This window comes from Leucoraja erinacea, chromosome 2 (assembly GCF_028641065.1).
Source record: "Leucoraja erinacea ecotype New England chromosome 2, Leri_hhj_1, whole genome shotgun sequence".
Taxonomy (NCBI): domain Eukaryota; kingdom Metazoa; phylum Chordata; class Chondrichthyes; order Rajiformes; family Rajidae; genus Leucoraja; species Leucoraja erinaceus.
The window spans coordinates 131,324,720-131,338,688 of record NC_073378.1 but is presented as its reverse complement, the minus strand read 5'-3'; the positions used below and the strand labels follow the sequence as shown (position 1 = coordinate 131,338,688).

At 41.8% G+C, this 13,969-nt stretch overlaps 1 protein-coding gene across 3 annotated transcripts in view; it reads right to left on the bottom strand.

The window, feature by feature from the left end:
- zftraf1 (zinc finger TRAF-type containing 1) overlaps nucleotides 1–13,969 on the bottom strand; it is a 122,080-nt gene that overhangs the window by 52,783 nt on the left and 55,328 nt on the right. For all 3 annotated transcript variants that reach the window (XM_055665358.1, XM_055665365.1, XM_055665352.1), the window contains exon 2: nucleotides 5,508–5,746. In XM_055665358.1, coding sequence (XP_055521333.1) covers nucleotides 5,508–5,746 — 239 coding nt within the window. The remainder of the gene's footprint in view (nucleotides 1–5,507; nucleotides 5,747–13,969) is intronic.

The window sequence follows — 13,969 nt, the reverse complement described above, 5'->3', positions numbered from 1 at the left end:
CCCTTGCTCCCTTGCCCAAGGCCGTAAGAAATTGCAGAGTGTTGTGGACGCAGCCCAGTCCATCACACAGACCAGACTCCCTACCATCTACTCTTCATACTGCCTCGAGAAAGCAGCCAACATAACCACGTATCCCAACCTGTTAATCCAATATTGAGAAAAATATTTCACATTCTTTATTTACCCTTTTAGAAACATTGAATGATAAAAAATAGGTGCAGGAGTAGGCCATTCGGCCTTTGGAGTCTGATCATATAAAATCAGTACCCCGTTCCTGCCTTTTCCCCCATATCCCTTGATTCCTTTAGCCCCAAGAGCTAAATCTCTCTTGAAAACATCCAGTGAATTGGCCTTCACTGCCTTCTGTGGTAGAGAATTCCACAGATTCACAACTCTCTGGGTGAAGATGTTTTTCCTCATCTCAGTCCTAAATGGCCTACCCCTTATTCTTAAAATGCGACCCCTGGTTCTGGACTCCCCCAACATTGGAAACATTTTTCCTCCATCTAGCCTGTCCAATCCTTTAAGAATTGTATATGTTTCTATAAGATCCCCTCTCAACCTTCTAAATACCAGTGAATACAAGCCCAGTCGACCCATTCTTTCTTCATATGTCAGTCCCGCTATCCCGGGAATTAACCTGGTGAACCTACACTGCACTCCCTCAATAGCAATAATGTCCTTCCTCAAATTAGGAGACCAAAATTGCACAATACTCCAGGTGTGGTGTCACCAGGGCCTTGTACAACTGCAGTAGGACCTCCTTGCTCCTAAACTCAAATCCTCTCGCAATGAAGGCCAACATGCCATTAGCTTTCTTCACTGCCCGCTGTACCTGCATGCTTCCATTCAGTGACTGATGTACAAGCACAACCAGGTCTCGTTGCACCTCCCCTTTTCCTAATCTGACACCATTCATATAATAATCCACCTTCCTGTTCTTGCCACCAAAATAGATAACCTCACATTTATCCACATTATACTGCATCTGCCATACATCTGCCCGTTCGCCCAAGCTATCCAAGTCACCCTGCAGCTTCATAGCATCCTCCTCGCAGCTCACACTGCCACCCAGCTTTGTGGCATGCTCAAACTTGATACATCACATTTAATTCCCTTGTCTAAATCGTTAATAAACATTGTAAATAACTGGGGTCCAAGCACCGAGCCTTACGGCACCCCACCTATTGTACTCAAGTTGGGGATCATTGTATTTTTATATAGTATCACATGATCTGTTTGGATAGCATGCAAAACAAAAGCTTTTCACCGTATCTTGGTTCACGTGACAATGATAAATCTAAACCAACCAGTGTGGGACAAGAAAGCAAATGGGGACGACTTCAGAACCATCAGGACTCAGCAAAGTTTGTAAGACTGAATATTCGAGTAATTAAAAAAAGATGAAGAAATGCCGCATGGGACTTAGACTGTTGGCAGAAGAGATCTAGCATTTGGGGTGGATTGGAAAATTTTTCTTGATATAATTAACCAAATGGTTCTCTCAGTCTTTGTTTTTGCAGGATTTTGGCACGAACATGATGCATGGCAAAACTTGCACAACCTGCAGAATCTATCGGGGCACCAATATGCTGCCTTGCTCAAGGGGCCTATCCACATTTATCTGTCAATTTGGTAGCCTACTGCAGAGACATTGGTGGGACCGATAGACCACGTGGGTTAAAGCTTGTGATGTCTTCATACAGATATCTTCTTGAGAATCAGAATTCCTCAGGAAACAAGAGAGGGGAACAAAATGGATGTGTGACAATGAGTAGGGAGAAACTGCAGATGCCGTTTAAACCCGAAGATACGACACAAAATGCTGGAGTAACTCAGCGTCACTGGAGAGAAGGAATAGGTTGACATTTCAGGTCTCGACCCTTCTTCAGACCTTGAGATTTGGCTTTAGACTAGAGCAGCAAATTAAATATCCAGAAAGGAATAGTGGCCAGCACAGCACCAAGCAAAAGTAATGGAACGATGGCCAGTTGCCAATGATGTTATACAAAATTAGAAAACACAGGTCCTGGGATGTCAGCTGCGTTAGAGCATTACTGAGAGGTTCCCAAAGCTCACCACTTATGTTTTCCATATGTGTTTGCTGCAGACATCGGTACAAGTTGGTCAACTCCATCATTGTTTCAACACCCTCTTACTAGGAAGGAGCATTGTAGCACTGAAGAAACCAAATATCTTCGGTTTTCTTTCCGTGTGGAAGCAATAATGTCAAACTAGGGGCAAACTCAGAACCTAAGGTTAGAGCAATGGTGGATGAGCTGGAGAGCTGAGCCGCACTGTGGGGAACAGAATAGGCAAATGTTGAGGTTTAGGAGGAGCACGTTTCATTTCATCAATGTTCTCACCCAACAAAGACATCAAGAGCCAAAAGAAATAGGCACTGGAGTACAGATAAAGTCACGACTGATTAGGTCCTTGGAGAATGCTGATAAGTGCACAATCCGTCAGTCAAGGACTTTCATTGATCGAGGAAAGTGATCAGGGATGATCATAACACATTCCTGAAACGAGGAACTGCAAATGCTGGTTTACAAAACAAGACAGTACTGGAGTAACTCAGCGGGTCAGGCAGCATCTTTGGAGAACACAGATATGTGACGTTTCAGGCCAGGACTACCTAACACATTCCAGTTTCTCTCTCCTCTTCCATCTCTAACATTCAACAGGAAAATGAAGGCACTTCACCACCTGTGCAGCTTGGTCAAGTACTTTTAAAGCAACTAACACTCAAATACTGAACAAGGTGGTATTTGTTCATCTTCATCCAAGTAAGGAAGAAATGCAGAATAGACACAAAATGCTGGAGTAACTCAGCGGGACAGGCTGCATTTCTGGATTAAAGGACTGGGTGATGTTTCTGGTCAAGACCCTTCTTCAGACCTAGAATCAGGGGTGAGGAGACCCAGATATGGAAGGGTAAGGTGCGAAAATGAGACATCAAAGGAGACAAAGTACAAGGAAAATGTAGAATAGATCATTGTTAGCTAGGGGTAGGTGACAACGAAGCACAGTGATAAAATGTAATCAGGAGGACAGTCAGACTGGTCGGAGAACTAGGATGGGGGAGGGATGGAGAAAGGGAAAGCTAGGATTACTTGAAGTTAGAGAAGTCTATATGCATCCTGCTGGGTTGTACTGAATGCCCATTTACAGCCTGGGGGAAGCCTATTCCCATGTTATGCTGATTTCATACTTGGTGTACAGCTAGAAGATTATCTTCTTAAAAGAACCGGCAACAACATAAGACTAAGACAACTCTGCTGGACATGGTCAATTCGCATTCCTTCAGACAAAGTACAAAAACAAACTAGTTTACAGCGATGATAAAGGAAGGACATTAGTCAGAAATGAGAACCTTCAAATCTGACAAAGAATCATGCGAATTCGTCTAGAGAATGAAGCCACTGACAAATGACTTCAAAATAAAATATAAACAGACATGTCAGTTGTAAGCAGTGAGGGGACAAAACAAATCTCCAATTTGTGCCCCAGCACAAAATGGTTAAAATCATCCACCGGCTTTGAAGGAAGTCTCATTAATCGTAAGGTCTACGGAACTTCAAAATCATAAAACTCCCACAAACAGCAGGTGGAGAAAAGAGCCTTCTCCAAATCCATTCTTAAGACGTGCAAAGAGAAGTAGAGAGTGAACAAGGTAGTATTTGTTCATCTTCATCCAAGTAAGGAAGTTAATGCAGAATATAGACACAAAATAGACACTTAAGGATAAGGGGGAAATCCTTTAAAACCAAGATGAGAAGAACTTTTTTCACACAGAGAGTGGTGAATCTCTGGAACTCTCTGCCACAGAGGGTAGTTGAGGCCAGTTCATTGGCTGTATTTAAGAGGGAGTTAGATGTGGCCCTTGTGGCTAAGGGGATCAGGGGGTATGGAGAGAAGGCAGGTACGGGATACTGAGTTGGATGATCAGCCATGATCATATTGAATGGCGGTGCATGCTCGAAGGGCCGAATGGCCTACTCCTGCACCTAATTTCTATGTTTCTATGTTTCTAGACACAAAATGCTGGAGTAACTCAGCGGGACAGACGTTTTACCTCATATAGAGCTGCTGGCGGAAGTGGGAATTAAGGACTGGACTCGCTAAAAGTCTTTACATCAAGTTAAAATGAGAGAACAGTTAATGGTCTTCTGCCATGGGAATCCTGTTGTGTGCAGTTTTATTAAGCTAGGTCATCACACAATGTAAAATTGGAAAAATAATATGGATACTGAGAATCCTCGTTTGTTGCTGTTACATCCCTTCTCTTGTCTGTCAAGCCTGCAGTTCCATTGCTATTACTATAGTTGGGCATGAAGGTGCCGGCTGCAAGCTAATGTGGGTTAGAAATCCAGAGCATCAGTAATTTGACTGGGGAAGAGTTCAAGACAGGTAATTTATACAATCACTTCACCCTGTCAAGAAACGGCAAGATTCAAGTCTGCCAAAGCAAGACGCTTGCTTGCTCAGGACGGCTCACAAAGGGAGAAGTCACGCAAGGATGCCAACATGCATATTTAATGTGGTTACAAATCAGCACTGGAAGTGGCCAGAGAAAAAAAAGTGCACTATACTTTCAAATCTATTCTTACACTATTTAATTCCCAGTCCTTGTCCCTGGGGTAATTGCTTTATTTACAAATGCAGCTGCTACAGCCATTGACAAACTGGAGGAATTGGTATGCTTTACAGAATGCAGGATTTGTACAGAGAGTTCTTGGTTTCGATGGTAGGGCCTAAACCCTAAAGCCATGTGATTTACAGGGGGAGCTAGTACCCAATCACTGCATCTAACAGTGTTGGAGGTCTGAAAAATATTTTTAAAACACAGGCAACCCTCGAAACCTTGGAGGGTGCTCAAGATGGCAAGAACGGGAAGGGAAGTTATACTTGCAAATGAAAAGAATAATCTTTACTTGGAAGTAATAAAGTAATAAATGTGATTCCACAACTCCTGTTTTACATCAATTGATCCTTGAGATGTTGGTATTGAATGGATTGCAGTGGATATGTGCTACTAGTTATCCTTGTTGTCATCCTAACCTTGCAGCGTTTTAAACAAGCCTTATAGGATGTCCTTCCCTGCCCCCAGCTCTGTCAGCTTGAAAAGGCATTGGATTTCTGAGCATATTTGCGAGTTTTTAATCTCTAAAAATCATTGGATTTAAAAAAATCAATAACCTATTTGGAAGAGGCCAGAGCTATATAAAAAAAAATAGTAACACAAGGGTAGCAGAAACAGATGCTGCTTTAAGAGGTCTCAGAATTCCTGGTGGTGTGTGACTTACGGCCTCCCATGGGCTAGGACTCATCTGGTCAATGTACAAACAAACCAGGGATAGAACCAAGCGACTTTTATACTTGTTTATTAACGATCCCCAAGCCCGCTTGTGCATGGCCATGTTTCTGCCACCCTGTGCACTGAATAAAAACCAGGTTGGCCAGGGGGGCCACGAGCTGCCTGGTTCTGACTTTAAGTGCATTACCTGTCCTGGCAGTCCTCCTTCTGGTGCCTCTCGAGAATGGAGCGTGGGAACTGCTTCAGGCAGAAGCCGCACTCGCTTGGAAGCTCGCTCACCGCCTTTTCCACGGCCAGGTTCCTGCAGCACAGGCTCTTGCTGATCTCGCAGCGGCAGTTCGGGCAGGTGGCCTGCTCCTCCTTCAGCCTGGCATCAGCCAGCAGGTGAATGAAGCAGCCTGCACACATCAAGTGACCATTCGTGCACTGCCGGGCGGAAAGAAAACTTACATTTATACCAAGTTGCACACTGCAGCAAGTCTTTTGTTTTTGTTTGAACAGGAGGGAGGACAGTGCTGGGGAATAGAACATTTATTATTTTGTTTCGCATCCAATCAACAGCATGATGAGATCTCAAGGCCTGGTGTGGCAGCGATTAGCTGCAATGCACGGCACTCGCCAGCCTCCTCTGTGCCCTCGTGCACCCAAATCTAAACTCTCCCTTTCCACCAATCTCTCGTCACCAAACCCCGTCCTGATCTCAGAGATAGACTGCAGAGAACATGCCACATCGTGAAGTTAAGAAATTCAATAATCATTTGGAGAATTTTATGAAGACCATTTTATACCCTTTCACAGCCCAGCGAAATGGAAGAAACCTTCGCTCCCACCTTTCTGCAGCCATATGCAGAGATGGAGGGAGCATTCGACCCTAGTTTATTCAGTATTACTGCCAAGAATCCCTGGGTGCAGGGGTTAGGGAGAAAAGAAAAAGCAGCCTAACTTTGAATGGCCAAACTCACTTGCTGCATGTTCAGATCAGAGCAGCTAGAGACAGCTGTTTGCAGCACAGAGCTTTTATGAAGGCCCTGTCAAAAACTGATGCTTTAGTGTGCCATCTCAACACCAACACCCTGGCTAACTCAAAGCTCGGATAAAATTAGAGTAAATTAAATCCTGCATTTCCTTCCGAAACAAAGTAGGGGTTCTCTTGCTATGATCCACATCATATCCAGAACAAAAAAAAACTTTATTTATCTCTTGGAAAGACAGGGTGGTGGGTGGAAAAATGTGGGAAGGAACATAAAGCAGCAACGTGGGCTTCTGAAACTTCAGGAAATTTTAGAAGCTGGCATAGCAAGACAGTTTGTGAAGTAGGGTGCTGGAACACTTTTTACGTTACTTCTGATCAAAACGAAAAGGACATTCATTACCCGGGAATTGGTTGGGAGCACTCTTGACTTTCCTCTCTGGGTAAGCACATCCCTGCTTCATCTACCGCTTGGCCTGCTGATTGCGAAGCCTAGAGCAAATGTGCATCGGGAGAGGGGTTTGACACCTTCTACGGTGAAATCTGGGCCACTTACTAAAACCTTTTGCTCAGCAAGATTATTTTGCTCAATAATCTCCAACATAAACTTGCTCATCGTTTTTTTGTGTAAATATTAGTTTTGATCAACAAGGGGCTCCAGGGATCAGTTGTCTGGACCTCAAATCTATGATTGACATTCCAAAACTTCCTATTCATTGAAAGTGATTTTGATGACAAAAAGGCACAGAAAGACTCATCTTTCCTGCAGGAAGAGTGTTTGGTATCAGACTGGCTCAGTTAGTAGTTGGACAAACAAAGGAAAGAAAATATAAAGAAATGGGCATAATGCATATTAATACCAATTTATAGGAGCTTGCAAGGAAAGCTGGTTAAAGCAAGATTACCTACCTCTCTGTCTCTCTCTCTCACACATCCTTTTTTTATCCTCCACATACCTCAAGGCAGGCCCATCTAACCTCACTGATGTCTCTCATGGGATCTTTGCCCACTCTTAGGTTTTATAAAGACCATGGCAGCTCATTGGTCTGTGGTTCTTTTATCGATGCACACAGCCTGCGGGATAGGTGATGCTTACACAGCAAAATAAAACAATTTTGCGAAAATTTAATAAACTTTCAACACATTCCAAATGGGAATTAGAAAATTGGATACGTGAGATATGTGGAGGATAAGACATTCAAGGAATGGATAAAAACACAATGAAAGACAGTTCTTACTTTCTTCCTCATTCATTTACCTATCATCTTGCTTCAGGAGTGTGCTTCAGGACTATTAGAAATGTGGTGGTGGACAGAACTAACTCATTGGTCAAAATAAAAATCACAACATGGCTTCAGACACTCGGCCAACTGTGAATGTACATTCTGTGACTATTCCAAGAAATCTTGTATTTCCACCCAAAAAACAAATGTGCAATCAAAGTTTTGTTGTGAGCTGGTCCAAGTAAAAGCAGGATCGGTTTCTTGAGAAAGATTGGAACTCGAAGCTCAATGTTTTCGCCAAACCTTATTTTCTGAGCAGCCTACGTGAACTCCAAGTCAATAATATGGATGTTCTGAGAAGTAGACACAAAAAGCTGGAGTAACTCAGAGGGTCAGGCAGCATCTCTGGAGAAAAGGAATAGGTGATGTTTCAGGTCGAGACACTTCTTCAGGCTGATAGTTGTACTCGGTAGCTGTTTAAATAAATCACTGTATTTGTTATGCCAAGTGGATGAGGCCTGGCATGTGATGCCAAGGGAAATGGAGGCAGATGTAAGAGTCGCGTTTAAAAAGCTTCTAGATAGGCAAATACAAGGAACTGCAGATGCTGTCTTACAAAAAAAAATAACAAAAGTGCTGTAACTCAGCATGTCAGGCAGCTTCTCTACATGGATACGCAGGACAGATGAGATGAGATTAGTTTAACTTGGCATCATGTTCGACACTGACACTGCGGGCCGAAGGGCCTGGTCCCCCGGTGTACCATATTCTATGACCAAAAGACGACAAACGGTCAATCTACACCCAGATGACCAGGGTCTCCTTTATAATATCAGACAGCCTTTCCATCCGTCTAGTCTGCAAGGAAACTGCCTGCTGTCAAGAAGCAGAGCAACTGTTCAAACATTAATGTCTTCCAGTTCAACCGTTACTATTCAAGATTCAAGTACAAACTACCTACACTTCAAAGGCAGCAACTGTGTAGCCAAGGGGCAAGATATTGAGTTTCAATAGATCGAGGAATGCAAAGTTGATGTCACGCAGGGAGAATATTGATTTTGATGAACACAAGATCAGGTTTATAATTGGTTTGCTTCATGCACGATGCGATGATTAGAGGCGGTATGGATTTTATCTTGCACGTTGACTTCTTTCAGGAATTTATTCAACTCGCATTTAAAGGACGTAGTCATCCGGCTGCAGAGGGTCATGAAGACGCTCAAAACTGAGGGCCCCGAGGAGCAATGCCTTTGGAATCTCATCTCTTTGGCTCTAAAAATGCAGCAGCTCCATAATGCAGTGAATAAATTCGCCTAAAGACAAACACTAAAATCAATATTCTTTATCCTGGGATTTAAAAAGTCACCACAAACTTCTTGAAGTCTCCTCTTCTTGGCATTTACGTTAACTTTATTATCATTACATTTCTTATTCTGAGATTCAGTCTTGACATCCAAACGGTTACTGATTTGAAGGGAAACTTTCAATTGGAAGCAGTTTTGGGTTGTTTTGACATTTCTCACAGCATTCGGTCCTCTGCAGCCTCAATCAGGAGCAAAGGTTCCCCAGAACCACAGCCAACAAGAAAGCTCTTCATGGTAAAGGGACGTCTGGAAAAATAAATCTTCTCTTCGCCTGCTGATGGTCTGAAAGATCAAGTTGCTAATTCCGACTGGTGTTGCCACAGAGAATATAAATGAAATGGAATAATCTTTAAAGAGGTTTTAGGACAGCCAGGGATTATAGACACAAAAAGCTAGAGTAACTCAGTGGGTCAGCCACCTTCTCTGGAGAAAAGGAATAGGTGATGTTTTGGGTCAAGACTCTTCTTCCAGGGATTGATGTACATGAACTCTTGAAGATTGCAGGACCAAGCTAAGCACGCCATTGAATGATACCAGAAGTCTGCCCTTGCAGGCAGAATATAAAGCTTTATAAATCATGGGTCAGGCCCCAGCAGCTAAGCCCCTTGCTTAAGCCAAATAACAGTTAACGTGCAACTGAAGTTGCAGGATGTCACGTACGTATAAACTGGAGATTCTGACTTGTTTGCTTCACAGCAACTGAGATCAAGGGTTTGGGAAAATTCAACTCTTGTATTCAAGGATCATGAATTTTTGACAGAACAACGAGGATCCCTTTCCAGTGGCCCAAAAACACTAGCTAAAACAGTTGCTGCAATCCACTAAAAAGTTGCTGCAATCAGGAATGATGGAAACAGATCCAATTGTAAAGCGTTCCAAAGGGCACTGAACAAATAGTTGAAACAAAAATGTTGAAGAAATTGCAGGTTTGTAAAAAATAAAAGTGAAATTTGACAAATCAGGAATTCTTCATGTGTGCATATGCACAGTGAGATAACCAGAATTCTTGTCTGCGGTATCAAACAATACAAGCAAGGGCTCCATAAAGATAAATGGGAGGAACTAAGCCACATTAATAGAATGCCGGGTTATCACAATAGCAGGCTTCACGAGTATATCCACTGAAATATAGTGATTAAATTAATAATAGCATTATTGCCAAGGCAAAGCTAAAACGTTTGTCAGCCAAGACAGATTGGATCCAAGTTCCAGTTCGTTCAATGATAGCAGAAGGATATGAAATCTCTTCTATCAGCAGTCTTCTTATCACTAAATAACGTCAGAACAACTGTAGATGTGTGTGGATACCATGTGGGAATGGGATCTTCAGAGCCGGATTACTCTCCAAATCATGCAGAGAGAGATGGGTTTTGGAAGAAGCGAAAGAGGCAAATAAGGTCGGATGGGTTTTGGAAGAAGCGAAAGAGGCAAATAAGGTCGGCTTCCAATCCAATCTTAACCTATGTTTGTCTCCGAGGTCAGTCTGAAGATCAAGAAACAGTTCTTGCAACTTCATTTTTTTTTTAAAAGAGCAAAAGTCATCTTGTCTTCAAGGATCAGTTCAGATCAATTCTTCACAGGGAGACTCCCCACTGATGGTTGCCTTTCATCAAAATCAGCAGACATTTGAAGATTGCTAAGAAAAAAAATCTTGACTTGAAAGATAAGCTTCTTTTCTCAGTTCCTTTCATTGCTTCTGTTGAAATTATACATTTCAACACACATTTTGACTCCAATCAAAAGCAATGCAAAAACCATCCCAAATCTGAAATGTTGACAGGAAATGTACTCACAGCCACCCATAATACAGAACCAACAAGCTAAATATTGCATACTGGAGAAAAAATACACAACTGATCTTTTATTGGTGCAGAACAACACTGCAGCATTGGAGGTGGGAATCACTTTTGTTTCAAGATTAACATTTTTGAAGTGGAGAGAAAATTCTGAGAATTTAAATCACTTGAGACTAGCCTGAAGTTCACTGTGAATAGGTGAATGAGGAAGAAGGTAGTTCACTGTGCTTTGGTCCCTATAAAAAAAACCTGACAAAATGGTTAGAAATTGCTCAACACTTATTAGGATATCAGTTAGGACAATTATGTTCCATCAAAGATTCTGTTCCAGTTCAAAAAACATCAAAGCATTTTGTAACCCAGTGAGACTTTGGGAATGAAATTGATGGAATATTAGCAAAATAAAAAATTGTCATCAATCATGAACAGACAGAAGCACTACTCAGATCACTTCACAGTAACCAGAAACGGGTACTTTCCCAGCTCAAAGGGCTGACAAACTCCAGCTTAAGCTTCACTCACTGTGCAAACCAAAAGCCCTTTGCATTAAGTACCATGTCTCGAGCACAACTGTTTAGCTCAAGCATTATATTTAACCGTTCAACTTCATGCACACAGTAAACAGACTTACAACTGTGAACGTATATTTATTGTGTACATGTGTGGACTGTAGGATGCAGCATTTAAGCTGTACATCGATTATTCATTCCCATGGTGTCCTAATGTCAACTGCTGTACCAGCTTTGACAGGCTAAGCAACCTACCATTGGCCTTGAAATCAAATGCAGGCCTGTGTGAAAATATTTTTACAACAATTTACTGAAAAGGATTGCGGTCAGTTGTGTTTACTATTCTGTAAAAAGAAAGCAAGATATTTGTTAAGAATATTTAGACTTATTTTCATTGAGCATGTTCAACAGTAATCCAGTCGTGAGAAGATTGGTTTAAGAACCTGAATGCAAAAGCCACCTTAAAAACAATAACCTAGGCAATTAAACAAGCAATGACTCCAAGAGGTGAGTAGAAATTAGTACACATGTTTTAGTTGATGCTATCTCTGCAAAGGTTTCCATCCAGTCCTTGCATTTTAGCTCCTGAACAGCTCAGGAACAGTATATTTAGACACGGATCATTTGATCACTAAGTGCCTGAAGAATAAACAATTTACATTACCTTACAGGGGAGATGGAGGACCAAGGCAAAGAATTAGGAGGTCAATGCAGAACAAGCTTGCAAATTCCACGTGTAGAATTTGCAATCTGTGATAGACTATGGCTTACAAACAAAAATAACTTTGTTGTGATCCTCATACCAAATTTACTCAAAACACGATTTAAATCATTCAGAAGCTATTTTAAAGGGTAGGTTCACTGGTCTTAGTGTGTAAGAAAGATTGTTTCTTTAAATTACACCATTTAAAGTCTTCACAACCTGGTCGCTAACATCAATTCTGCTACTCAAGACTATTCAACAAGTAAACGTGATGCTGTAAAGTGATAAGCTACCAGGCTCATCCAAACTTTTTATATCCTTGGTCTAAAATATTGCAGCCAAACTTTACTCCATGTCAAAGATGTCAGGAGACTTCCTGACCTTTGAAGAAAATGAGTATCAACCCACTTGTTAGTCCTCTTCATACTTCAAAACCAGCTTGTCCATCTTCACAGGCCTTGCAGCCTTAGAGATCAGAGTTAAAATTGGAGGCTTATCTCAACTATATTTACAAGTCCACTCGAGTTACCCAAATGATCGCGGTAGCAAATTCCTTATTTCAAATTCAAAACTGCTGTTTCATCATGGCAAGAAGAACATCCCAGCTATTTTGGGGATTGTTAAGCAGAATCTCAAGTCTTTCTTCCCTACTGTTATCAGGCTTCTGAACAGTACTTCCATAAACTACAGTACTGTCTGATTCACCTCGACCCCATTGCAGACATTGGGCTTTGCTGTAAGCCAACAATGATGCAACAGCCAAGGCAGCACACCAAAGCCTCTACTTCATGACGAGACTGGAAACTCAGCATGTCTGCAATGCACCATAAAAAGCATACTGTCGTGTTGCATCACAGGTTGGTTTGGGAACAACTCCGCCCACGACTGCATGAAATTACAGAGAGTTGTTGATGTAGTCCAGTCCATCACACAGACCAGACACCCCACCATTGGGACTTTGCACTTCACACTGCCTCAGAAAAAGCAGTCAACTTAATCAAAGACTTGTCTCATCACCTTGCCATTCCTTCTCCCTGCTTCCGCCCAGCAGAAGATACAGAATCTTGAATGTGCAAACCACAAAGAACAGCTTCTTCCCCTCTGTTATCAGGCTTCTGAACAGTCCTTCCATGAGCTAGAGTACTGCCCGATTGTGGACATTGGACTGTCTATGGAATTGGTGCACTACAATGCTGAGAACTATACTCTGCATTGTGCATCTTCCCCTCTGCTCCATCTACTGCTCTCGAGTTTGAATTGATTCGTATACCGTATAGTATTATTTGATATTTGCATAGCATGAAAAATAAAACTTTTCACTGTACCTCAGAATACATGACAATAATAAACCTAAACCTCTCCTCTGGAACTGGTGCGCTACAATGCTGAGAACTATATTCTGCACTCGGTATCTTCCCCTTTGCTCTACCTATTGTACTAGAGATTGACTTTATTGCCTTATCTGTCAAAGCTGTTCACTGTACCTCTAAATATGACATTTGCAATAAAACTAAACCTAAACATGATGAGCAAAAATGGCCCAAAGATTTCTTTCCCTGGTATAATTGCGAAATTCAAAAATGTTAGACTCACTTAAAGAGCACTTTTGTCTTTATTGTAACACATAGACCATTCTTTAGCAATACACCTATTCAAATCCACATAAAAAACATTTATATGAGCAAATTAATGAACCCGACCTAACAAATGGGAGATTGTGACATCGCACGCAAAAAAACTTCAGAGTCCGGTGAAAGATGCTGGAAGGGACTGCAGGTGCTGGTTTAAACTGAAGATAGTCAAAAAGCTGGAGTAACTCAGCGGGGCATACAGCATTTCAAGGGAAAAAAGGAATAGGTGACGTTTTGGGTTGAGTCCCTTCTTCAGACAGGCAGCAGGTTAGGCAGCATCTGACAAGAAAGAAACAGTCAACAGGTCAGGTCGATCTCCTTTCATCAGAACCAAGTAAATAGTCAAACTTGTACATTCGGGATATTAGGAACACTCAAACTAGATTGTGCACAAAAGCAAGTAGAAAGAGAAAAAAAGGGTGCTACAGGGAAACTAGACATCAGTTGCAATTA